The 24924-nt window shown below is 45.2% G+C and overlaps 1 protein-coding gene across 1 annotated transcript in view; it reads left to right on the plus strand.

Moving 5' to 3' along the window:
• Nucleotides 1-24924, plus strand: part of LOC144510541 (uncharacterized) — a 109342-nt gene that overhangs the window by 73972 nt on the left and 10446 nt on the right. The window contains exons 25-28 of the mRNA XM_078240052.1: nt 9765-9874; nt 16773-16895; nt 19578-19719; nt 23494-23670. Of these exons, the coding sequence (XP_078096178.1) occupies nt 9765-9874; nt 16773-16895; nt 19578-19719; nt 23494-23670 (552 nt within the window). The remainder of the gene's footprint in view (nt 1-9764; nt 9875-16772; nt 16896-19577; nt 19720-23493; nt 23671-24924) is intronic.

Consider the following 24924-nt stretch of genomic DNA (forward strand, 5'->3'; position numbering starts at 1 on the left):
TACAAAAGTAGAGAGGTTATGCTTCAGTTGTATAGGGCACTAGTGAGAGCACATCTGGAGTATTGTGTGCAGTATTGGTCTCCTTATTTAAGGAAAGATGTAAATGTATTAGAAGCAGTTCAGTGAAGGTTTACTATACTAGGAATGGGAGGGTTGTCTTGTGGGGAAGTTGGAGAGGTTAAGTTTGTATCCATTGGAGTTTAGAAGAGTAAGAGACGACGTGATCAAAACTTTTTAAGATCCTGAGGGGTATTGACAGGGTGGATGTGGAGAGGATGTTTCCTCTTGTGGGAGAATCTAGAACTAGGGGTCACTGTTTAAAAATAAGGGGTCACTCAATTGAGACAGAGATGAGGAGAAATATTTTCTCTCAGAAAGTCATGAGGTCTTTCCTAGAATCCCTACAGTTCAGAAGAAGGCCATTCAGCCCAGCAAGCCTGTAACAACAATCCCACCCAGGTCCTAGCCCCGTAACCCCACATTGTTTACCCTACTAATCCCTGATACTAGGGTCAATTTAGCTTGACCAATCAACCTAACCCGCACGTCTTTGGACTGTGGGAGGAAACCGGAGCAGACACGGGGAGAATGTGCAAACTCCACAAAGACAGTAATTATATGCTTTGGAACTCTCTTCCTCAGAAGGCAGTGGAAGCAGAGTCTTCGAATACTTTTAATGTAGGGCTGGATAGATTTTTGACTAACAAGGGGATGAAAGGTTAATGGGGGTAGGCAGGAATTTGGGATTGAGGTTGAAATTAGATCAACCCTGATCTTATTGAATGTCAGAGCAGGCTCGAGGGGCTGAATGGCCTAATTCTGCCCCTAATTTTTATGTTGGTGTATATGTCCCTGTTGGCACTGCCGCAAAATTCTACAATACGGCATGACAGAAATGTTCCTTTTATGCAATGGGATTATTTACTCTGCTTTGAGCCAAATTGTGTCATATAATTGTATAAACAGCCAACCGAAGAGGGACAGAGAGCAAAACACTTAAACAATAAAGAAGAAAAGTTGGCCTGGTCTCGGCCGCTGAACAATCATAAAACTGATGGCACACTCAATGTACGGGACATTCAGAAAACATGTTCTTGTACTGAATCAACCACTTCGAAGAAGCATTGCTTCATCACAGTCTGTGCTGTGCAGCACTGCTGTAAAACATCCAAGGAAAATTGGCTCACAACAGAATAAATATTGTTGTTATAGTCCAAGAACCTGTGGAAAGTTGTAGAGGGCTAAATTTGATAACATCCATAAGCAGATCTGGAGATTGTGATGTTTGATCAGCACACACCCATTAACTTTGATGCAGGGGGCATGCCTGCACAATTCAATTATTTCAGCATCCAGCCAGCACGAGCCCTGCCATGGATTATACTCTTCCCCACAAGGGGAAACATTCTCTCTGTATCCACTCTACCAAAGCCTTTCATTATTTTGAAGACCTCCTTTACATTACCTCTCAGCCTTTTCTTGAGAAAGAAGGGACCTAGCCTGTCAACCATTTCCTAATCTGTATACCCATGTCTTTCTGGTATCATCCTTGTGAATCCTCTCTGCACTGTCCCCAATGTCTCTGTATCCTTTTTTATAATATGGTGAACATACATACGAATTAGGAGCAGGGGTAGGCCACTCGGCCTCTCGAGCTTGCTCCGCCATTCAATAAAATTATGACTGAACTGATTGTGATCTCAACCCCATATTCCTGCCAACCCCCGATAACCTTTCACCCCCTTGTTAATCAAGAAGCTTCTGGAAGCTCGAGTTTCAGAGCTGGAGCGGCGGCTGGAGACACTCTGGAGCATCCGCGAGTCAGAGAGTATTGTGGATAGTACGTATAGAGAGATGGTCACACCACAGGCTCAGATTCCCCAGGCAGGAAGGGAATGGGTGACCACCAGACACAGCAAGAGAGATAGGCAGGTAGTGCAGGAATCTCCTGTGGCCATTCACCTGCAAAACCGATATACGGCTTTGGATACTGTTGAGGGGAATGACCTTTCTAGAGAAAGCAGCAGCAGCCAAACTCATTGCACCACGTTTGGTTCTGCTGCAGAGGGGAGGGGTAAAAAGTGTGCCAGTGCAATAGTTATAGGGGATTCAATTGTAAAGGGAATAGACAGGTTTTTCTGTGGCCAGAAATGAGACTCCAGGATGGTATGTTGCCTCTCTGGTGCTAGGGTCAAGGATGTCTCTGAGTGGCTGCAGGACATTCTGAAGGGGGATTGCAGTGGTCGTAGTACACGTTGGTACAAATTACATAGGTTAAAAAAGGGATGAGGTCCTAAAAGCAGAATACAGGGAGCTAGGAAGAAAGTTCAGAAATCGGACCTCAAAGGTAGTGATCTCAGGATTACTATTGGTGCCATGTGCTAGTCAGAGTAGAAATGAGAGGATATATCGGATAAATACGTGGCTGAAGAGATGGTGTCAGGGGGAGGGTTTCAGATTCCTGTGGCATACGGACCGGTTCTGGGGGAGGTGGGATCTGTACAAATTGGACGGGTTACACCTGGGCAGGACTGGGACTGATGTTCTAGGGGGAGTGTTTGCTAGTGCGGTTGGGGAGGCTTTAAGCTAATATGCCAGGGGGATGGGAACCTATGTAAGGAGTCCGAGAAGGAGGAAGCAAGGACAAAATGTGGGGAGAAGGTTCCAACTACATCAAAAATCAGGAAAAAAGTTAAAAGGAAGGAGAACTCAGGAGATGTTATTAATGGAAGTGTTAGAATTCAAAAAGAAGGTACAAAAACTAGCATAAGGGCACTTTATCTGAATGCTCGTAGCATTTGAAACAAGGTAAATGAGTTGATGGCACAAATCATTGCAAACAAGTATGGTTTGCAGGATGGTCACGACTGGGAGTTAAATATCCAGGGGTATCAGACTGTTCGGAGAGACCGAACGGAAGGTAAGGGAGGTGGTGTAGCTCTGATATTTAAGGATGATATCAGGGCGGTAGTGAGAGACATTATAGGTTCTACAGAGAAAAAGGTTGAATCCATTTGGGTGGAAATTAGAAATAGTAAGGAGAAAAAGTCACTGATAGGTGTAGTCTATAGGCCACCAAATAATGACATCATGGTGGAGCGAGAAATAAACAAAGTAATAACTGATGCATGTAAAAATGGTACAGCAATTATCATGGGGGATTTTAATCTACATGTCGATTGGTCAAACCAGGTCGGTCAAGGCAGCCTTGAGGAGGAGTTCATAGAATGTATCTGCGATAGCTTCCTTGAACAGTATGTAATGGAACCGACAAGGGAGCAAGCTATCCTAGATCTGGTCCTGTGTAATGAGACAGGAATAATTAATGATCTTACAGTTAGGGATCCTCTCGGAAGAAGCGATCACAGTATGGTTGAATTTAAAATACAGATGGAGCATGAGAAGGTAAAATCCAATGCCAGTGTCTTGTGCTTAAACAAAGGAGACTACAAAGGGATGAGGGAGGAGTTGGCTAAGGTAGACTGGGAGCAAAAACTTTATGGTGGGACAATTGAGGAACAGTGGAGGACTTTCAAAGCGATTTTTCACAGTGCTCAGCAAAAGTATATACCAGTGATAAGGAAGGACTGTAGAAAAAGAGATAATCAGCCATGGATATCTAAGGAAATAAAGGAGGGTATCAAATTGAAAGAAAATGCATACAGAGTGGCAAAGATTAGTGGGAAACTAGAGGATTGGGAAATCTTTAAAGGTCAGCAGAAAGCCACGAAGAAAGCGATAAAGAAAAGTGAGATGGATTATGAGAGTAAACTAGCTCAGAATATAAAAACAGATAGCAAAAGTTTCTACAAATATATAAAACGAAAAAGAGTGGCTAAAGTAAACATTGGTCCTTTAGAGGATGAGACGGGGGATGTAATAACTGGAAATGAGGAAATGGCTGAGGCATTGAACAGGTATGTTGTGTCGATCTTCACAGTGGAAGACACAAATAACATGCCAAAAATTGATGACAGGAAGGCTGTGGCAGGTGAGGACCTAAAAACTATCAATATCATGAAACAGGTAGTGTTGGGCAAGTTAATGGGGCTAAAGGTAGACAAGTCTCCTGGTCCTGATGGAATGCATCCCAGGGTACTAAAAGAGACGGCGGGAGAAATAGCAAATGCACTAGTGGTAATTTACCAAAATTCACTGGACTCTGGGGTGGTTCCTGCAGATTGGAAAACAGCAAATGTGACGCCACTGTTTAAAAAAGGAGGTAGACAAAAGGCAGGTAACTATAGGCCGGTTAGCTTAATTTCTGTAGTAGGTAAAATGCTTGAATCTATCATCAAGGAAGAAATAGCGAGACATCTGGATATAAATTGTTCCATTGGTAAGACGCAGCATGGGTTCATGAAGGGCAGGTTGTGTTTGACTAATTTAGTGGAATTCTTTGGGAACATTACATGCGCAGTGGACAATGGGGAACCTGTGGATGTGGTGTATCTGGATTTCTGGAAGGCATTTGACAAGGTGCCGCGTCAAAGACTGCTGCATAAGATAAAGGAGCACGGTGTTACAGGTAATGTATTAGCATGGATAGAGGATTGGTCTTTACAGAAAGAAAAGAGTGGGGGTAAATGTGTGTTTTTCTGGTTGGCGATCAGTGACTAGTGGTGTGCCTCAGGGATCAGTATTGGGACTGCAATTGTTTACGATTTACATAGATGATTTGGAGTTGGGGACCAAGTGCAGTGTGTCAAAATTCACAGATGACATTAAGATGAGTGGTAGAGCAAAGTGTGCAGAGGACGCTGAAAGTCTGCAAAGGGATATAGATAATCTAAGTGAGTGGGCGAGGGTCTGGCAGATGGAGTACAATGTTGGTAAATGTGAGGTCATCCATTTTGGTAGGAATAACAGCAAAATGGACTATTATTTAAATGGTAAAAAATTGCAGCATGCTGCTGTGCAGAGGGACCTGGGAGTTGGTTTGCAGGTGCAGCAGGTAATTAAGAAGGCAAATTGGATTTTGTCCTTCATTGCTAGAGGTATGGAATTTAAACACAATGAGGTTTAAGGTACTGGTGAGGCGACACCTGGAGTACTGTATACAGTTTTGGTCTCCTTACTTGAGAAAGGATGTACTGGCACTGGAGGGGGTACAGAGGAGATTCACGAGGTTGATTCCGGAGTTGAGAGGGTTGGCTTATGAGGAGCGACAGAGTAGACTGGGGCTATACTCATTGGAATTCAGAAGAATGAGGAGAGATCTTATAGAAACATATAAGATTATGAAGGGAATAGATAAAATAGAAGCAGGGAAGTTGTTTCCACTGGCGGGTGAAACTAGAACTAGAGGGCACAGCCTCAAAATAAGGGAGAGCAGATTTAGGACTGAGTTGAGGAACTCTTTCACACAAAGGGTTGTGAATCTGTGGAATTCCCTGACCAGTGAAGTAGTTGAGGTTACCTCATTGAATGTTTTAAGGCAAAGATAGATAATTTTTTGAACAGTAAAGGAATTAAGGGTTATGGTGAGCGGGCGGGTAAGTGGAGCTGAGTCCACAAAAAGATCAGCCATGATCTTATTGAATAGTGGAGCAGGCTGAAGGGGCCAGATGGCTGTCTCCTGCTTCTAGTGCTTGTGTAAGAATCTATCTCGCTCTGCCTTACAGACAGTCAAAGATTATGCTTCCACTTTTGAGGAAGAGGGTTCCTCTACAACTTTACAATTCAACTTTCTTTTTATGTCCTCCTTATCATCATCTTAAAATGTATTATATTATGGTCACTATTGGCTACATGTACTATTGCCTAAATGTACTAGATTGATGCCAAGATTGCCCTTACTTTTTTTACTTCTCTTATCTGTTCATTCCCCATTATTAGAAACATAGAAACATCGAAGATAGGAGCAGGCAGAGGCCATTCGGCCCTTCGAGCCTGCTCCGCCATTCATCACGATCATGGCTGATTATACAACTCAATAGCCTAATCCTGCTTTCCCCCCATAACCTTTGATCCCATTCGCCCCAAGTGCTATATCTAGCTGCCTCTTCAATACATTCAATATTTTGGCATCAACTATTTTCTGTGGTAATGAATTCCACAGGCTCACCAGGTGAAGAAATGTCTTCTCATCCCTGTCCCAAATGGTCTACCCCGAATCCTCAGACTGTGGATTAGACTATTAGATCCAATCGTGAATCTTCCTTTGTTGGACCTTTTCCAAGTTGGGTTAAAAAAGGAGTCCTGTATACATTGTAGGAATCTCTTATCCCCTTTATCCACCTTTTCTGACCAATTAATATCAGGTTACTTGAAATCCCTCACACTGGTCATTCTGTTTTTTACTCCATTCTCTAATTTGTCAGCATATTTCTTCCTCCACCTCCTTTGCTCTATTAGCTGGTCTGGAGATGAGGCCAGTTACAGTGATGGATCCTTGACTGAATTTTATCTCTATCATATAGATTCTATTTTTGCCATGCTGATAGCTACCTTCCTTTTTCTCTACTGCCATTACGTTTTTCCTATCAGGTACGTGTACTCCACCTTTCAGTGGTCTAGTGATGCAGTGGACAGCATCCTTGCATCTGAGCTAGAAGCTCTGGGTTCAAGTCCAACACAGTAAGAGTTTTAACAACACCAGGTTAAAGTCCAACAGGTTTATTTGGTAGCAAATTATGGGGAGAAAGCAGGATTAGGCTATTGAGTTGGATAATCAGCCATGATCGTGATGAATGGCGGAGCAGGCTCGAAGGGCCAAATGGCCTCTTCCTGCTCCTATCTTCAATGTTTCTATGTTTCTAATAATGGGGAATGAACAGATAAGAGAAGTAAAAAAAGTAAGGGCAATCTTGGCATCAATCTAGTACATTTAGGCAATAGTACATGTAGCCAATAGTGACCATAATATACCAGGACTTTAACCTGGTGTTGTCAAAACTCTTACTGTGTTTACCCCAGTCCAATGCCGGCATCTCCACTTCAAGTCCAACCCCAGGGCTTGATGGCCAAGGAAGATGCCTTCATAGCGCAGCCAAACAGGTTGAATATCAAACAGCAAACCCCTCCAATGCGTATCAGTTGCAGGCAATGAGAGTGAGAGAGATTCCTGATTAGCCATGTGAGAGAAGGAAATTTGGAGTATTTACCATCACTATTCCTAGCTCCGGATTACAATATGCCTATAAAACACATGTTGTCATAGCAACTCGAACTCTCTGAGTGACATAGCACTCCAACTCCCCATTTCCTTTATATTTCCTAAATATATTGTTCCCTGTAATGTTTAACTCCCAGGCCTGATATTTCTGTATCAGTAATGACAACTCTGTCTGCTTCCTCCCCATTCATGATTATTTCCAGCTCCCCTGTTTTGATTTGATTTATTATTGTCACATGTATTAATATACAGTGAAAAGTATTGTTTCTTGCGTGCTGCACAAAGCATACCGTTCATAGAGCAGGCAAGGAGAGAGTGCAGAATGTAGTGTTACCGTCATAGCTAGGGTGTAGAGAAAGATCTGCTTAATGCAAGGTAGGTCCATCCAAAAGTCTGTTGGCAGCAGGGAAGAAACTGTTCTTGAGTTGGTTGGTACGTGACCTCAGACTTTTGTATCTTTTTCCCGACGGACGAAGGTGGAAGAGAGATGAATGGGATGCATGGGATCCTTGATTATGCTGGCTGCTTTTCCGAGGCAACGGGAAGTGTAGACAGAGTCAATGGATGGGAGGCTGGTTTGTGTGATGGACTGGACTTCATTCATGACACTTTGTAGTTTTTTGCGGTCTTGGGCAGAGCAGGAGCTATACTAAGCTGTGATACAACCAGAAAGAATGCTTTCTATGGTGCATCTGTAAAAGTTGGTGAGAGTTTTAGTGGACATGCCAAATTTCCTTAGCCTTCTGAGAAGACTAAGGAAATGTTTTACTACAGACAATGTGTGCATTGCTGTGTAATATTTTAACTCTATTTTAGTAAGATTCTCTCTCACTTTATGTCTCACCCTCTTCGACTCCTATTTCAGAAGTCTATTTTTTCCTTCGCTATTCGGGTCCTCCCTTACTAAATTCTTTCCTGTGCTTTCCTTCTCCATTGTGTTTGAATTTACCCAATCTTACTCGGGTTAAAGGCCTTGCTGTCTCCCTCTTTACCCTTTCTGCTTGGACTTGGGTCCCATCCCAGTTCGGTTGGAGCTCATCCCATTGGAATAGGTCCCCTCCTATTCCAGAACTGGTGCCAGAGTCCCATGAAAAAGAATCTTCCTTTCCCACACCAGCCTTTTATCCACATGTTAATCCTCCGAATGCAGCTGCCACAAGCCAATTTGCATTCAGCTCAGGCCAGAATCCACAGGTTATTCCTTTCACATGCATTATCCCTAGGCCCTTAACACCTGATCCTCTCTCAGTGGTACCTCCATCCTGCTTCTTCCAATTTAAACATGATAATTGGATTTACCCTGACCCTTTCCAAGTTTCTCTCCAGTCACAGTGCGATATCCTTTACCGGGGCATCGGTAGGTAACATACTCCTTCAAGATTCTCATTCGTGACTGCAAAGGACATTACCCATTCCCCTAATTATAGAGACCCCCAGGGGGGGCGAATTTTCCCATTCTGTCTGCCACCAGAATCGGAGCCGGTGGGAGGCAGACCACGGTCGGGCGGGATTTTTTGGTTTCGGGGCGAGTGCGGCTGGACAATACCGCCCCACCCCCACATGTCAATCTCAATGACATCATCACAACAAGTCGCCAAGTTAGAAATAAATAATTTACTATGAATAACACTCCGTTGTAATAATCTGACCGCTTCATGAAGCGTAAAAATGTTAGCAAAATAGATTTTATGAAAGAGATATAAAGTGGTAGTTAGGCCACAGCTGGAATTTTGTGTGCAGTTCTGGTCACTACATTACAGGAAGGACATAATTGCTCTGGAGAGAGAGAGAGCAGAGGAGATTTACACGAATGTTGCCAGGGCTTGCAAATTGTAGCTACAAGGAGAGATTGGGGTTGTTTTCCTTAAAATGGAAGAGGCTGAGGGGTGACCTAATTGAAGTGTACAAAATCATGAGGGATCTAGACAGGGTAGACAGGAAAGACTTGTTTCCCCCTAACTGAGGGGCCAATTACCAGGGGGCACAGATTGAAGGTGACTGGTAGAAGGATGAGAGAAGTCATGAGGAAAAGCTTTCTCACCCAGAGGGTGATGAATGGGTGGCACGGTGGCACAGTGGTTGGCACTGCTGCCTCACAGCGCCAGGGACCCGGGTTCGAATCCCAGCTTGGGTGACTATCTGTGCGGAGTTTGCACGTTCTCCCCGTGTCTGCGTGGGTTTCCTCCAGGTGCTCCAGTTTCCTCCCACAGTCCAAAGATGTGCAGGTTAGGTGGATTGGCCGTGATAAATTACCCCTTACTGTCAGCGGGACTAGTTAGGGTAAATGCATGGGGTTGTGGGATAGTGCTTTGGTGGGATTGTGCAGGCTCAATGGGCTGAATGGCCTCCTTCTGCAATGATTCTATGGTGGGCAACTGGAATTCACTGTCTGAGTTGCTGGTTGAGGCTGGAAAGCTCAACTCATTTAAAAGCTACCTGGATCTGTATCTGAAATCCTGGAACCGGCAAGACCAAGCCTGGGTGCTGGACACTGGGGTTAGAATGAGCGGCTGGATTCTTTTTTTTCTCAATTTTGGGTGGGCGCAGACAGGATGGGCTGAATGGCCTCTTTCTGCACCCTAACTTTTCTATGGTTCTGAATAACTAGACAGAGTTAATTATTCATGCTTGTACTTGTCATTTGTAGGTTTATCAGCTGGTCTGTTTGGAACAAATGATAATGAGGCTGGAAATGAATTCACGCTACCCAACCACTCGCAAGCGGAGGATATGGAGGAGTTTACTGAGAAGTGGCAGGTAGAGTACTGATTCCAGAACACTTACACAGCCAACAGTCCACCTCCTGGCTGAAAGGTCAGGGGGCGAGCCCACCCCCAATTGGCCAGCAAGCAATTTACCAGCCCCTCAGAGACTGTTCAGTAACAAAGGTCATGGCTTCCACCCTCACCTGGAAGGATGTCCGCCCTCAACAGCTGCCAATCAATCAGGCTCCCACGAGGAGCACTGGGTGGCACGGTGGCACAGTGGTTAGCACTGCTGCCTCAACGCCAGGGACCCAGGTTCAATTCCGGCCTCGGGTCACTGTCTGCGTGGAGTTTGCACATTCTCCCGTGTCTGCATGGGTTTCCTCCAGGTGCTCCAGTTTCCTCTCACCGTCCAAAAGATATGCGGGTTAGGAGGATTGGCCATGCTAAATTGCCACTTAGTGTCAGGGGGATTAACAGGGTAAATATGTGGGGTTACGGGAATAGGGCCTGGGTGGAATTGTGGTCGGTACAGACTCGATGGGCTGAATGGCCCCCTTCTGCACTGGAGGGAATCTATTCTATAAGAGGAAGCCAGCTTCACCAGACAAGCAGGCATCGTCAAGGGCTGCCATTCAGGAGCTGGGGGCTGGATGGTATAACAAGTGGAGGGCGGCGGAGGGGTGGGGGAGAGGGGATTGTCCATTGTGGGTGCCCAAACACAAGAGACTCACCCTGCCCCTGCAGCCAGGAGGCCAGCCAGGCTGTCAGGGTTTACTTGGCAGTCTCACCACATAGCATAGGTAGCACCCCTTCCTCTGTGTCCCTCCACCACCTCCCCCACCCACTGCTACTGAGACTTTATCAGTGGCAGTGGGAGGAGGTCCTGAGGTAGCCATTAATTGGCCACTTAAAGGCCTCAATTGGCGGCCAGGCCACCCAGTGTCGACAGCTGGTAAAATACCCGCATAGGCGGCAGGTTATGACACTCTGCCATATGACCTAATCTTACCCTGCCTAGAAGTAAAGTAAAGTTTATTTATTAGCCACAAGTAAGGCTTACATTAACACTGCAATGACGTTACTGAAGGAGAAGGCCAGCAGACGCATGCGAACATCCCTCTTCCCCCCCCCCCCCCTGCAAGTCCCCCTCCAAGCCACTCAACATCCTGATTTGAAAATATATTGCCGTTCCTTCATTGTCACTGGGTGAAATCCTGGAACTCCCTCCCTAACAGCACAGTGGGTGTACCTACACCACAGAGGCTGCAGCGGGTTCAAGAAGGCACCTCACCAACACCTTCTGAAGGGGCAATTAGGGATGGGCAATAAGTGCTGGCCCAGCCAGCGACACCCACATCCCATGAATGAATTTTTAAAAAGTTTTAGCTCCATTTCATTGCACCAACACAAACGTGTAAAGTGAAGCAGACAGCCAGAAATAATTAAAATCGAGCAAAACCTCGATGCAGTAAAGTTTAGCCCTGCCTTCCAGAGAGAAAAAGATTTATTGACACTGGGTGGGATTTTCCAGTTCCTCCCGGAGGCGGGATCTTCTGGTCCTGACAAAGGTGACCACCACCGTGGCAGGTGCCCCGCAGTGGGATAGTTTAACCACGCAGAACACTGTAGAGTTAGGCGAGACCGAAAGATCTGGCCGGGGACCAATGGTGAGCCACCTCCACTGCCACAAAACACACCGTGGGGGGCGGGGGGGGGGGGGGGGGGTGTGGATGGAAAATCTCGCCCCTCTGACTTTATCTTGCAATTACAATAAAACACTCTGAACCTTAGAAACTGGCTACTTATCCTGGTTCACTATCAATCCAACATTTGAACCAATTGCAATCATTGTTGCTGTTTCCTAGTTTGATGTTTGTAGCTTTTCTTCAATAAGCTAAAGAAAACTTTTGCTCAGGCAAATGCATGGGGCTACAGGGATAGGGCTTGGGTGGGGCCATGGTCAGTGCAGACTCGATGGGCCGAATGGCCTCCTGCACTGTAGGATTCTATGAAAAATTGTCCAAAATAAAATCATAAAATGCTCCCAAGTTCTTAGCCAATGTGGTGATTGTTGAGTCCTGGGTGATTTCCCACTCTTGGTCCCAATTGCTCCCACTTAACATGCAATGTAAAGCATTGTCATCTTCTCTTTCAGCAAAGTTTGGAATTCCAATATTAATCATACACGACACAATTTAGTACAGATTCCAGGGCGGGGATTCTGCGCACCTCACCACTGTTGCCAGCGAGCAGGACTGGAGAATCCTAGCTGTGGGCAAGGTTGGAAATTCTGGCCCAGGTTTCTGTCCCGCAGTCGCTGGCAGTTCTTTGGAGTGACAAAGCTGAGAAAGTTGCCTCACTCAACAAGACACACCAGGCTGAGCCCAGATCATGGTTGGCCCTTCTGTCCTCTGCCCTTTTCCTTGGCAGACCCTGTTGGCACTGCCTGTTATTGACTCACTCGCCCGGAGCAGTTATTCTGATTGGACCAGCTAAAAACGACATACAGTGTTGCTGGTGTTTCCATGGCACCGCACACTATTTCAGCAGCTTTTTTAAAATTCATTCGTGGGACATGGGCATTGCTGGCTGGCCAGCATTTATTGCCCAAGGGCAGTTGAGAGTCATAGAAATCATTGAAATCCTACAGTGCAAAGGAGGCCATTCGCCCATCGAGTCTGCACCGACAACAATCCCACTCAGGCTCTATCCCCGTCACCCCAACATTTATCCTGCTAATCCCTCTAACCTACTCACCCCGGGACACTAAGGGAAAAATTATCATGGCCAATCAACCTAACCCACACATTTTTGGATTGTGGGAGGAAATCGGAGCACCCGGAGGAAACCCACATGGGGAGAATGTGCAAAATCTGCACAGACAGTGACCCAAGCCAGGAATCAAACCCAGGTCCCTGTGGCTGTGAGGCAGCAGTGCTCAGCACTGTGCCGCCCCAACCACATTGCTGTGGTTGTGAGCCAGACCGGGTAAGGACATGTGAGCCAGACCGGGTAAGGAGTCAGATTTCCTTCCCTAAAGGACATTAGTGAACCAGATGGGTTTTTCTGACAATCGACAATGGTTTCATGGTCATCAGTAAATTCTTAATTCCAGATATTTTTTATTGAATTCAAATTCCACCATCTGCCGTGGCGGGATTCGAACCCGGGTCCCCAGAACATTAGCTGAGTTTCTGGATTAATAGTCCAGCAATAATACCACTAGACCATCGCCTTCCCAGCTAATCAATAAACTGTAACTGAGGATGTGAAGCACACACAATCAAATAAACAGACCTGACTGTGCACAGTGCTACAAAACAGGTCATGGTGAGTCAGAAGCCCTTTCGATTTTCATTCCCACTGCAGTCAACAAGGGATTATACAGGCTGCAAACTCACTATCATTTGTCATTCACAACTGTACAAAGTTGATATCCAGCTCTTTGCTCACTGCTTTACAAACAGAAAGGGTTAAGAACACATGCATACACTGTGCAAATGCTCATATTGGGCTTATATACCCCAGTGACAATCTGTATTGCTCATTTTCATTTAGTATTCAATCATTGGGATTAATGAATTTGACAGCACTGTGATAGAGGATCACAAGTAAAACAATAAGCTGTCTTAGTTTGTCAAATTCTGGAAGCCTGCTGCGCATTTCCAGTATTTTCTGATTTTTACTTGGCTTTATTTTAAGTGAATTTGATTATTTTAAAGTTGCAAACAGATGTGACCCCGTCACAATGCTACGCTGCAGTGTAGAGGTTAGCCAAAGCTTAGCAAACATCTTTCCTCTGACTAAACTGGAATAAAATCTACAAGTCTAACACCTATTTGTGCCATACTTTCAAATAAAGCATGAAACACATTAGATTGGAGGCTTTCAATGTTGAAGAAGTTATAAGAATGGTTAATGTCGCCTCCTTCATAAATTCCAAGATGGTGAGTGAATTACTGTTCGTGTCCGAAATGGTTGAAGCAAAAAGAAAATACACCGATACAAGTTCAAACAAAATTTGCTTAGGTCGTGTGGAGGAATGTTTCTATCCTGGAATAGGAATGGTTTATTGTATTTTATTGCTCGGGCAAGGCTGGAAATTCCCACCCGAGGTCAATGGAGATTTCCGTTGTTGGACCCTTGCCCGCTCCAATTCCATGGCGGGCAAGGTGGTAGAGTTCCGGCCTATGTCTTATTATTCATCAATTTATGGTATGGCACAGTGGCACAGTGGTTAGCACTGCTGCCTCACGGCGCCAGGGACCCGGGTTCAATTTCCAGCTTGGGGAGTTTGCACTTTCTCCCCACGTCTGCGAGGGTTTCCTCTGGGTGCTCCAGTTTCCTCCCACACTCCAAAAGACGTGCTGGTTAGGTGCATTGGCCATGCCAAATTCTCCCTCAGTGTACCCAAACAGGTGCCGGAGTGTGGCGACTAGGGAATTCTCACAGTAACTTCATTGCAATGTTAATGTAAGCCTACTGTGGCACTAATAAATAAATTTAAACTTTAAACTGATGTTAGGGAGGACTAAACCTACTGACCAAAAGTGTAAAGTAATTTAGATAATTTACTTGTCCTCTGAGCTAAGACCTGATACTGGGAGATGGTGGCATAGTGGTAATGTTATAGAATCATAGAATCATAAAGTACAAAAGAGGCTCTTTGGCCCATTGTGTCTGCATTGACACATTAGAAAAATCTGACCTCCCACCTAATCCCATCTGCCAGCACTTGACCATAGTCTTGAATGCTATGACGTGCCAAGTGCTCATCCAGGTACTTTTTAAAGGATGCAAGGCAACCTGCCTCTACCACCCTTCCAGGCAGCGCATTCCAGACCCCACCACCCTCCTGGGTAAAAAGGTTTTTCCTCACATCCCTCCTAAACCTTCTGCCCCTCACCTTGAACTTGTGCCCCCTCATGACTGATCCTTCAGTTAAGGGGAACAGCTGCTCCCGAGCCACTCCATCCATGTCACTGGACAAGTATCCAGAGACTCAGACTAATACTCTGGAGACTTGGATTCAAATCCCAACGCAACAGCTGGTGGAATTTAAATTCAATTATTTTTTGTTACATCTGGAATATAAATCTAGTCTCAGTAATGAAACCATTGTTGATTGTTGCAAAAACCCATCTGGTTCACTAATGCCCTTCAGGGAAGGAAATCTGCCGTCTGTACCAGGTCTGGCCTACATGTGACTCCAGAGCCAAAGCAACGTGCTTAATTCTTAACTGCCCCCTGAAGTGGTCAAATAAGCCATTCAGTTCAAGGGTGTTTGGGGTTGAGCAACAAATGCTGCCCTTGCCAGTGACACTCACATCCCATAAAAGAATTAAGAGTCAGAGTGAAATAGATATCTGAAAGAGATTGGAGAGGAATTTAACACCTGAAAGATTTGTTTTCCTGGTTGTTAATTTTAAGAGAAAAAATAATTGTTTTTAAAAGGCACTCTATTTTTACACGCACACAAAAACAGAAAAATGCTGGAAAATCTCAACAGGTCTAACAGCATCTGTGGAGAGAGAATAGAGCCAACATTTTGAGTCAGAGCAAGAGAGAGAGATGCTGTCAGACCTACTGAGATTTTCCAGCACTTTCTGTTTTTGTTTCAGATTCCAGCATCCGCAGTATTTTGCCTTGCTTTATTTTTTACCTTGCTTACATGCAGAAAACAGCATTCCAAAGCCTCCACTCAACCATTTAAGTTCATTACAGGGGCAGGTCTGGGTGCATTGTATCAGGAAATACCAGGCAGGGAGCTGGTTCGACCCCCATATATCTATGTGCTAGCTTTGAGATGCTATTTTGCATTATGCCCCGGATACATGACTAACTGAACTGGCTGTGTGCATTTGCAGGCTAGGGGATGAGGCAACTGATCTAATGGCAAATGGAAAATCCATAAAAATCATTGAACATTGAATCCCTTCAGTGCAGAAGGGGGCCACTCAGCCCATCAAGTCTGCAGCGACAACAATCCCACCCACTATCCCTGTAACCCCACATATTTACCCTGCTAATCCCCCTGACACTAAGGGGCAACTTTGCATGGCCAATCAACCTAATCTGCACTTCTTTTTGAAGTGTGGGAGGAAACCCAAGCACCTGGAGGAAACCCATGCAGACACGGGGAGAACGTGCCAACTGTGCACCGTCACCCAAGGCTGGAATTGAACCCAGCTCCCTGGCGCTGTGAGGCAGCAGTGCTAACCACTTGCTATCGTGCCATCCAAAATGATGGCTCTATCCTGTCATTGGGTCCGAGGCTAGGCTGCTGACTTTGGTGTTAAGGATTCCAGGATTTTCCAGCCCTGCCCGTCGCCAGGATTTTCCAGTCTCGCTGAGAGTCGGTCCGTGGCGGAATCCTGGTTAATATGTTTACTGTAGTGAGTAACGGGACACTCAGAAGCATGTACTCGGTGGAAGGTTAGCATTTCAGCTGGCTACAATTCATAGTTCTGGGATTGTCACCGTCGAACATGAAGCTGTAGAATTGATATAAACCTGCAGGATGAGTGAATACAGAACACTATTTATATTGTAACGCAGAATGAAAAGCACGCTGCAATTTCCGCACAAAAATATTCAAACAAATATCACTCCCTTTGTGGTTTTGCAATTGATCCAATGCCACTGCACAATTAGAGTGAGTTAGCATGGGAAACATGACTATTGTGCTATGATACTTCATCACAGAATGCAGTGCATCACTATGGCAATTTTGCAGGGACTCAGACACCTGAAGTGACCTCTTTCTGTGCTGTAAACTCTTGATGACTCTAAGCGCTGGGCAGTGGGATTAGACTGGGGAGGAGGGAGGGGTGGGGGGGGGCTCGTTTTTCAGTCGGCACAGGCACGATGGGCCAAGTGGCATCTTTCAATGCTGAAACCTGTCTTTGATTCTGTAACCTTAACTATCTTTCCTCTGTTTGTAATAGATCGATGTACCGTGCCACACTCCTGGCAAGAAGGTTAAGCTATGCTTCGGGAGTGCTTTTCAATACATCTGCAAAGCGTTATTCAAAGGTGCTTATTCACCACTGAGAAATTGTTTCAGAGTGGTAAGTTACTGCACCCTGCCAATGGCAGAATCACTCCGGTTTTAAGTATCTTGCATCTTAATGATAGCCTCATCGTTCAGAAATAAAACTCAGAAATTAGACGTCACCAGAAAGTGATAAAAAAGTTAAAGTTTATTTATTAGTCACAAGTAAGGCTTATACTACACTGCAATGAAGTGACTGTGAAATTCCCCTAGTCGCCACATTCCGGCGCCTGTTCGGGTAAATGCACCTAACCAGCACGTCTGTCGGACTGTGGGAGGAAACCGGAGCACCCGGAGGAAACCCACGCAGACACGGGGAGAATGTGCAAATTCCACACAGACAGTGACCCAAGCCGGGAATCGAACCCTGGTCCCTGGAGCTGTGAAGCAGCAGTGCTAACCACTGTGCCACCATGAATGTCAATTAGTGCCCTTATGTTACCTTGTGTACATGTTTCGGTACGGCCCTGGTTCTGTGTATCACTATCTCTTGCATTTTACAAGTGAAACTGAGGAGTCTGAAGCATCGCATGTTTTGCCTTGTTATTATCATGCTTTTCATTGTTAAAACCAGGATGGGCAATGCTAAAACTATGCACTAGAAACCAAAATTGTGTTCTTTGAAGAAACAATTGTTAAATTAAGACTGCAATGTTTTGAAATGTTTCATCATGAAAATTGTACTGGTGAAATAAAATTAATTCTCATTTATTTATTTAAAAAAATGGAGTGGCACAGTGGTTGGCACTGCTGTCTCACAGCGCCAGGGGTCTGGGTTCGATTCCCGGCTTGGGTCACTGTCTGTGTGGAGTCTGCACGTTCTCCCCGTGTCTGCGTGGGTTTCCTCCGGGTGCTCCAGTTTCCTCCCACACTCCAAAGCTGTGCGAGTTAGGTTGATTGATTCCCAAGTTGGGAATCAAACCCGGGCCTCTGGAGCTGTGAGGCAGCAATGCTAACCACTGTGCCACCCTGCCGCCCATCTCCCTCACCTCACTGGCCTCCAACCTTGTGCTGAGCACTAATAAGAGGGGCTTTGGGGAAAGATTGGGGGGGGGGGGGGTCTCTGCATCCTCCAATATAAGCGGGTCACATCAGACAGGCTGATGAGGTTCCTCCCACAAAAAGATGCTGTGAAAACTCCTGGCAAATCTGGTTCCTGGACAATTTCCAGGATCTTTCACTGCCAGAGTCAACATGAAATATTTCAGGGCAGCACTGCTTTTCTGGAAGACACAGTTTAGTGTGAATAAGTATGCAAGTATGTCGCACGACTCACTGCTAACATCAATAAGCTAAACAAAACATGGCCAATAAAATATTTTGAAAGCAGATAATTTCCACCTTGTAAGTATAGGTGTACCATGAGGAATAGCCATAGGAAGCTTTTAAATCTGTTTTAAAGCACAGATGCTTACTCATTCTACAATATCTATGCAAAGGCCTGAAGCAAGGGAGGAATCACTTTGTGGCCATCATGAGAAGAGATTAAGGAGGAAGTATATATTAAATCAGTCAAACGACTATAGGGAGGTAATCTGGTGTGAATAAGTGTGTGTTATAAATGCATTAGGAAGAGTTCAGAGGAAAGCCATTATGAATATCATCAGTAACTCATTAGATTTGTGCAGATTTGTTGAAGGGCGATTAAATAGACACAGAATGTATTGACATAATGGCCAGGATTCTCCCAACATAATTCTAAGTGCCAAATTAGCATAAAAACAGGAGTAACTCCCGCTGTTTTTGTTTAAGCGGGATTTTCAAAATGAATCTCCCACTCTGTGCACTGCAGAGACCCTGAGTGAGATTCACGCTGAAAATCAGTGGGTGGGGCTTATTCCCACCGGACAGGCCGGCAGCAGGCACCGATCACACACACGCACGCGTGCACACACTCTCTCACTCTCTCTCTTTCTCACTCACCCACTCTCTTTCTCACTCCCGCACTCTCTCCCACACTCTCTCCCGCACTCTCTCCTCCCAGGGAACTTTGCCTCCCTGGCCTGCCCAGACTTTGCCATCCCTGACCTGCTGTAGCTGTCTCCTTGTGCTCCAGCACCAAGGGCCATGTCTGCATCCTCATGTTCCAGCCAGCCCCACCGCTCAGTAGTCAGCCTATCAGCAGCAAACATGGGTGAGAAACAGGCTCTGATTGAAGGATTCGGAATGAAGTTAGCCCCACAGAATTTCTAAGCAGCTCTGAGCAGGATCTTACTTTGGAAGCCAGCTTCTTGACAGGAACTTTGAAAGCTGCCTTGGGGGCCATATAGAGGTTCTTTGCAGGCTACATCCATCCAACAGGCCGAACCTTGGAGAAGCCTGGGATGTATGATACACCACAGAAGGGCAAGAGAAACTCATGACAATATCCTAAATAAACTCAACATACCCATGTTTAGCTCACAATTGGAAAATATTTAACATCACATACCTGTGTGATATTGAGATTTTAATTTCTAACATCTCTGTGACAAACAGGGACAGATAGAGAGAAAGGTAGAGTCATTTCTTTCCTCATTCTAATTTGATTTTTTAAAATAAGTTGAATTCTGAAAGGAAAAAAGTTGTTTTTGGGAAGATGGGTAAGAAAGGGACATTTGAGGGGGGAGGAAAATCTTCACAGATTTTATGATAAATATTTAAGTTATTAATGTATGCCTCATAACGTGACATTTGTGCATTTCTGCCTTATTTTTAGGTAGATCCACTTCCTTTCTATGACATGTGCCTGAGTGATATGTGTGAATCCTCAAACCTTCAGCCAGCCTGTAACCTCGCAGCCGCTTTTGTCCACTTGTGCAACAGGAATTTTGTTCCTCTGGAAATTCCATCACAATGTGGTAAACTTGGCCACTTTTTATCAGTCATATTGGTAATGTTAATGTCAGATCGGAGAAAGTACTGTGAAGTTCATTCCGGGAAATGCACTGTAAAATTCATTCCAGAGAAAGTACTGCAAAATTCATTCCGGGAAATGCACTATAAAATTCAATTCTAAGAAAGTGCTGTAAAATTCATTCTGGGAAATGTACTGTAAAATTTATTCCGGAGAGTGCATTGCAAAATTTATTCTGGAGAAAGTGCTGTAAAATTCAATCCATAGAGAATACTGTGAAGTTCATTCTGGGAAATGTACTGTAAAATTTATTCCGGAGAAAGTGCTGTAAAATTCGATCCAGGGAAAGCACTGGAAAATTTATTCCGGCGGGAGTACTGCAAAATTCATTACAGAAAAGTGTGAGGTAATGCACTTGGGGAGGGTGAACAAAGCAAGGGAATATTCGATAAATGGGAAGATACTGAGAGGGGTTGAGGAAGTGAGGTACCTTAGGGTACATGTCCACAGGTCCCTGAAGGTGGCAGCACAAGTGGACAAGGTGGCAAAGAAAACACATGGAATGCTTTCCTTTACTGGGCGAGGTATTGGACACAGAAGCGGGGATGTATTGCTGGAATTGTATAAAACACTGGTTAGGCCACAGCTGGAGTTTTGTGTGCAGTTCTGGAGAGAGAGAGCAGAGGAGATTTACAAGAATGTTGCCAGGGCTTGAAAATTGCAACAATGAGGAGAGATTGGACAGGCTGGGGTTGTTCCTTAAAATAGAGGAGGCTGAGGGGTGACCTAGTTGAGGTGTACAAAATATTGAGGGATCTAGACAGGGTAGACAGGAAAGACTTGTTTCCCCCTAACTGAGGGGTGAATTACCAGGGAGCCCAGATTGAAGGTGATTTGTAGAAGGATTAAAGGAGACATGAGGAAAAGCTTTCTCACCCAGGGTGATCTGTGGAATTCACTGCCTAAGTTGGTGGTTGAGGCTGAAATGCCCAACGCATTTCAAATCTACCTGGATCTGTATTTGAAGTGCTGGAACCTCCAAGGCCACGGACCAGGTGCTGGAAACTGGAATTAAAATGAGCGGCTGGATTCTTTTTTCCCTTTTTTGGCCGGCGCAGACGCAATGGGCTGAATGGCCTCTTTCTGCACTGTAACTTTTTTGTGGGTCTCAAAAAACTGGAACTTTGCTTTCTTGAAAGTTAGAAAACTGGCTAACAGCACTGTCCTCTCAAAGAGAGAGTTGTACCTTTATTCTTCATGGCGGTGTGACACCCCGTTCACCTTTCCAGTCTTTAACGGATTCTTACCAATTGTTGCTGACCCCTTGGTACAATATCTCACACTCCTTCTCAGTGGAAGAGAAAGCAGCAATAGCCATCTGCTATTGCATCGATCAGGGTGGTGAGTGAAGGAAGGAAATTAATGTCTCTGTTCTCCTTTTCCATATGGGTCTCACATCTGCCCCTCTAAAGATTCCTTGCCAACCCCAAGCCCCTTGCAGCTATTTCACCCTCAAATGACTGTCGAGTGGCTGCAGGCAGGATCTCCACCCCTCACTTAGTGGAGAAAGAGAGGTTAGTCAGCAGGATTCCAGTCCCTGCAGTGACAGGAACTGCAGTGGACTGAAGAGGCAATGCTTGAAGACTCCCGAGACTAGGTCCTGGCACTGAGGCCAATGTATAATCAAGGGATCCCAGGATGGGGATGGTAGGGAAGGACTGAGAGGGGGAAGAGTCATTATCAGAGTCGGGGAGATGGAGGGGGGACACCGGGTGGTGGAGAGGAAGTTCTGGAGGCCACCAGACCCTAAGGGAGTAGGGAGGGAGGGTGGGAGAGACTTCAGAAGGGGCTTCTGATATAAGCCCCTTGCCCATTTCCCATCCAAGATCCAAGTCAGTTAAGTTTTGGATTTACCTTTCCCGTCCCGGATTGCTGTGTGGTTTGGGTAGGCTGGAATCTGGAAGGAATCCCCCCACTGACGGGGGACGGGGGGTGAAAACCTGGTCATCGAGTGTATTTTTCAACTTGCATGAGTATGAGTGAGAAAATTGGCACGTTTGTTTCCTGATTTGAACATATCTTGCAGCACAGAGGGAGGAAAATTCCGTCCATTGTATCTGTTTCATCTCTTTGAGATTTCCAATTAGTCCCAATTCCCTGCTGCAATTTCACACTGCAATTTCTTCCCTTTCAACTTTTCGTCCAGTTCTCTATTGCGAGGTATTATTTAGTCTGCTTTCACTCCCCATTGCATTGCAGATCATAAGAATTTGCAACATAACAAACATTCTCCAGATATCACTTCTGGTTCTTTAACCAATTACCGTGAATCTGTTTCCTCCGGTTAACAACCCGACTGCCACAGGGAGCAGTTTCCTCTTACTTACTTTGTCAAACCCCTTTGTGAGTTTGAGTACGTTTGTCAAATCTTCCTCTGACCTTCTCTACTCTACAATCCAAGCTTCTCTCTTTTCTCTTAGACCATGGCATTGGGAGGTTGGGTGGTTGAGTGGGTAATACAGCTGGCACAGTTTAACACGAGTGGCCTCAGCAGAGCTCAGACAAGACAGAAAATTCCTGATGGGTGGAAGAGTGAGCATTATCAAATTTAAATGCATTCCTTTTGTAATGACAATGACTGGAGCAAAGACATGTTCGAACAAGGACAATCATTCCTTGCTTAAAGGAGTAGAGAAAGTGGGAAAGGTTTAGGGAGGGAATTCCAGACCTTATAGACCAGATTGCACTGAGGACACAGCCACTAGTGGGGAAGCAGTTAAAATCAGTGATCTCAAGGGGCCAGAATTGGGCGGCACAGTGGTTAGCACTGCTGCCTCACAGCACCAGAAACCTGGGTACAATTCCGGCCTTGGGTGACTGTGTGGAGTCTGCATGTTCTCACTGTGTCTGCTTGGGTTTCCTCCGGGTGCTCCAGTTTCCTCCCACAGTCCAAAGATGTGCAGGTTAGGTGGATTGGCAGTACTAAATTGCTCCTTAGTGTACAAAAATGAGTAGGCGAGGAAGATTAGCGGAGATAAATATGTGGGGTTACGGGGGTAGGGCAGGGGCTCGGCCTGGGTGAGATGCTCTGTCATAGAGTCCGTGCATACTCGATCGGCTGAATGGCCTCCTTTTGCACTGTAGGGATTCTATGATTCTAGAGGAGCGCAAATATTATGGAGGGTTTGCGGGGCTGGAGGAGATTATAGAAATGGGGAGTGATTTGGCAAAAAAAAAAGAGAATTTTAAAATCAGGGGACCACATAACTGAGAAAGAATGTAGGCCAGCAAGCAAGCGTCATGGGAAAACTGGACTCGGTGCAAGATGGAAAGCAGAGCTATGGATGAAAAAATGATTTTTAAAAAAGAGGAATACCAATTATCTCGGGCTTGTAGTTTCCTAGAAGGGTTTTAAGTTGATCTTTCTCGACACCCGAGCTATGACTGTAACACTACATTCTGCACTCTCTCCTTTCCTTCTCTATGAATGGTATGCTTTGTCTGTATAGTGCGCAAGAAACGATACTTTTCACTGTATACTAAGACATGTGACAATAATAAATCAAATCAAATCTTGTCAAAACTTACTGTCTTATGAAATAATCATTTGTAACATCACTTTCTGTGACAGTTGCAACAAATATTTCCGAGCCCCAACCAGTGGTATAATTTGGGGATTCACATTAACAGTATCCACCAGAGGGGTTCTGCTCCTAAAGGCAGGCAATCAAAGTGTCTCTCTGCGATGCTGTACTCAGATGTTTCTGTCTTCTTGTAGTGGCTGGCAAAGTGAGTGACAGCATGCAAAATGATGATGTGGTAGATAAGAAGCAATGGCTGACGTTAAAACCAGCAGATGTCCTCTTCATTATTGAAGAAAGAGACTGCAACAGGCCTATCGTTACAAAACTTCCCTCACTTATTAACTCGTTGGTGGAAACCTTCAAAAAACAAGGTAATTTTTCCCTTACTGTTTTAATCTATTCGGCACATTGCTTGTCTTAAAAGCAAGGACTGGAAAAGATGCTGGAAGGAGCATTGAGACAACATGGAGACCAGTCAGCAGGAAAGATTAACAAAGACTAGGGGTGGAATTTTCCAAACACATTTAGGGAGGGGGGGTGGGTGCTGTGTCCTGATGCTCTGATGTTGATTATAATGGGGAAGCGGGTTCATTATCTTCAATTTGAGATTAAAAAGGACATCCCAATCTCTGTGCAAAAAATGGCAAAGTGTCTGTTTCTGACTGAAACTGGTGTGTTCCGGCTTCCCCAAGGAAACCGACAGGTTTTTCTCACCGGATCTTCTGACACTTTGTCAAAACAAAGCAAGGGGATGTGTTTTGTGCCATAATTCCTGAGGGGCGGGATCTCAAGATGCCAGCAAGGTGGACTCCACTGAGTAAATAGGATGCCCCGATCTCAAATTGAGATTAAACCCCCCCCCCCTCCCCCCGCATCAGAGCCATCTCTCCCCCCAACAATCTTTGTGGGTTTCTTCGGGGTGCTCCAGTTTCCTCCCACAGTCCAAAGGGGTGGCACAGTGGTTAGCACTGCTGCCTCACAGCGCCAGGGACCCGAGTTCGATTCCCGGCTTGGGTCACTATCTGTGTGGAGTTTGCACATTCTTCCCATGTCTGCGTGGGCTTCCTCCGGGTGCTCCAGTTTCCTCCCACAGTTCAAAGATGTTGCGGATAAGGTGGATTGGTCATGCTAAATTGCCTCTTAGTGTCAGGGGGACTAGCGAGGGTAAGTGCATGGGATTATGGAGATAGGGCCTGGGTGGGATTGTGGTCAGTGCAGACTCGATGGGCCAAATGACCTCTTTCTGCATTTGAGGATTCTATGTTCAGGTTAGGTGGATTGGCCATGCTAAATTGCCCCTTATTGCCGAAAGATATGCAGGTAGGGTGGATTGGCCATGGTAAACTGCCACTTAGTGTCCAAAGATGTGCAGGTTAGGTGGATTGACCATGTTAAATTGCCCCTTAGTGTCCCAAAGATGTGTAGGTTAGGTGGGTTAGGCATGGTCAACGCACAGGATTACATGGATAAGGCAGGGGAATAGACTTAGGTAGAGTGCTCTTTCGGAGGATCAGTGTGGACTCGATGTGCCGGATGCCCTCCTTCTGCACTGTAGGGATTCGATGGATTATAAATCTTGTTGCTTCTTTTTTGTCGATATTTATTTGGAAAGGACAATGCTGCTA

This window comes from Mustelus asterias, chromosome 23 (assembly GCF_964213995.1).
Source record: "Mustelus asterias chromosome 23, sMusAst1.hap1.1, whole genome shotgun sequence".
In the NCBI taxonomy this organism is placed as follows: Eukaryota; Metazoa; Chordata; class Chondrichthyes; order Carcharhiniformes; family Triakidae; genus Mustelus; species Mustelus asterias.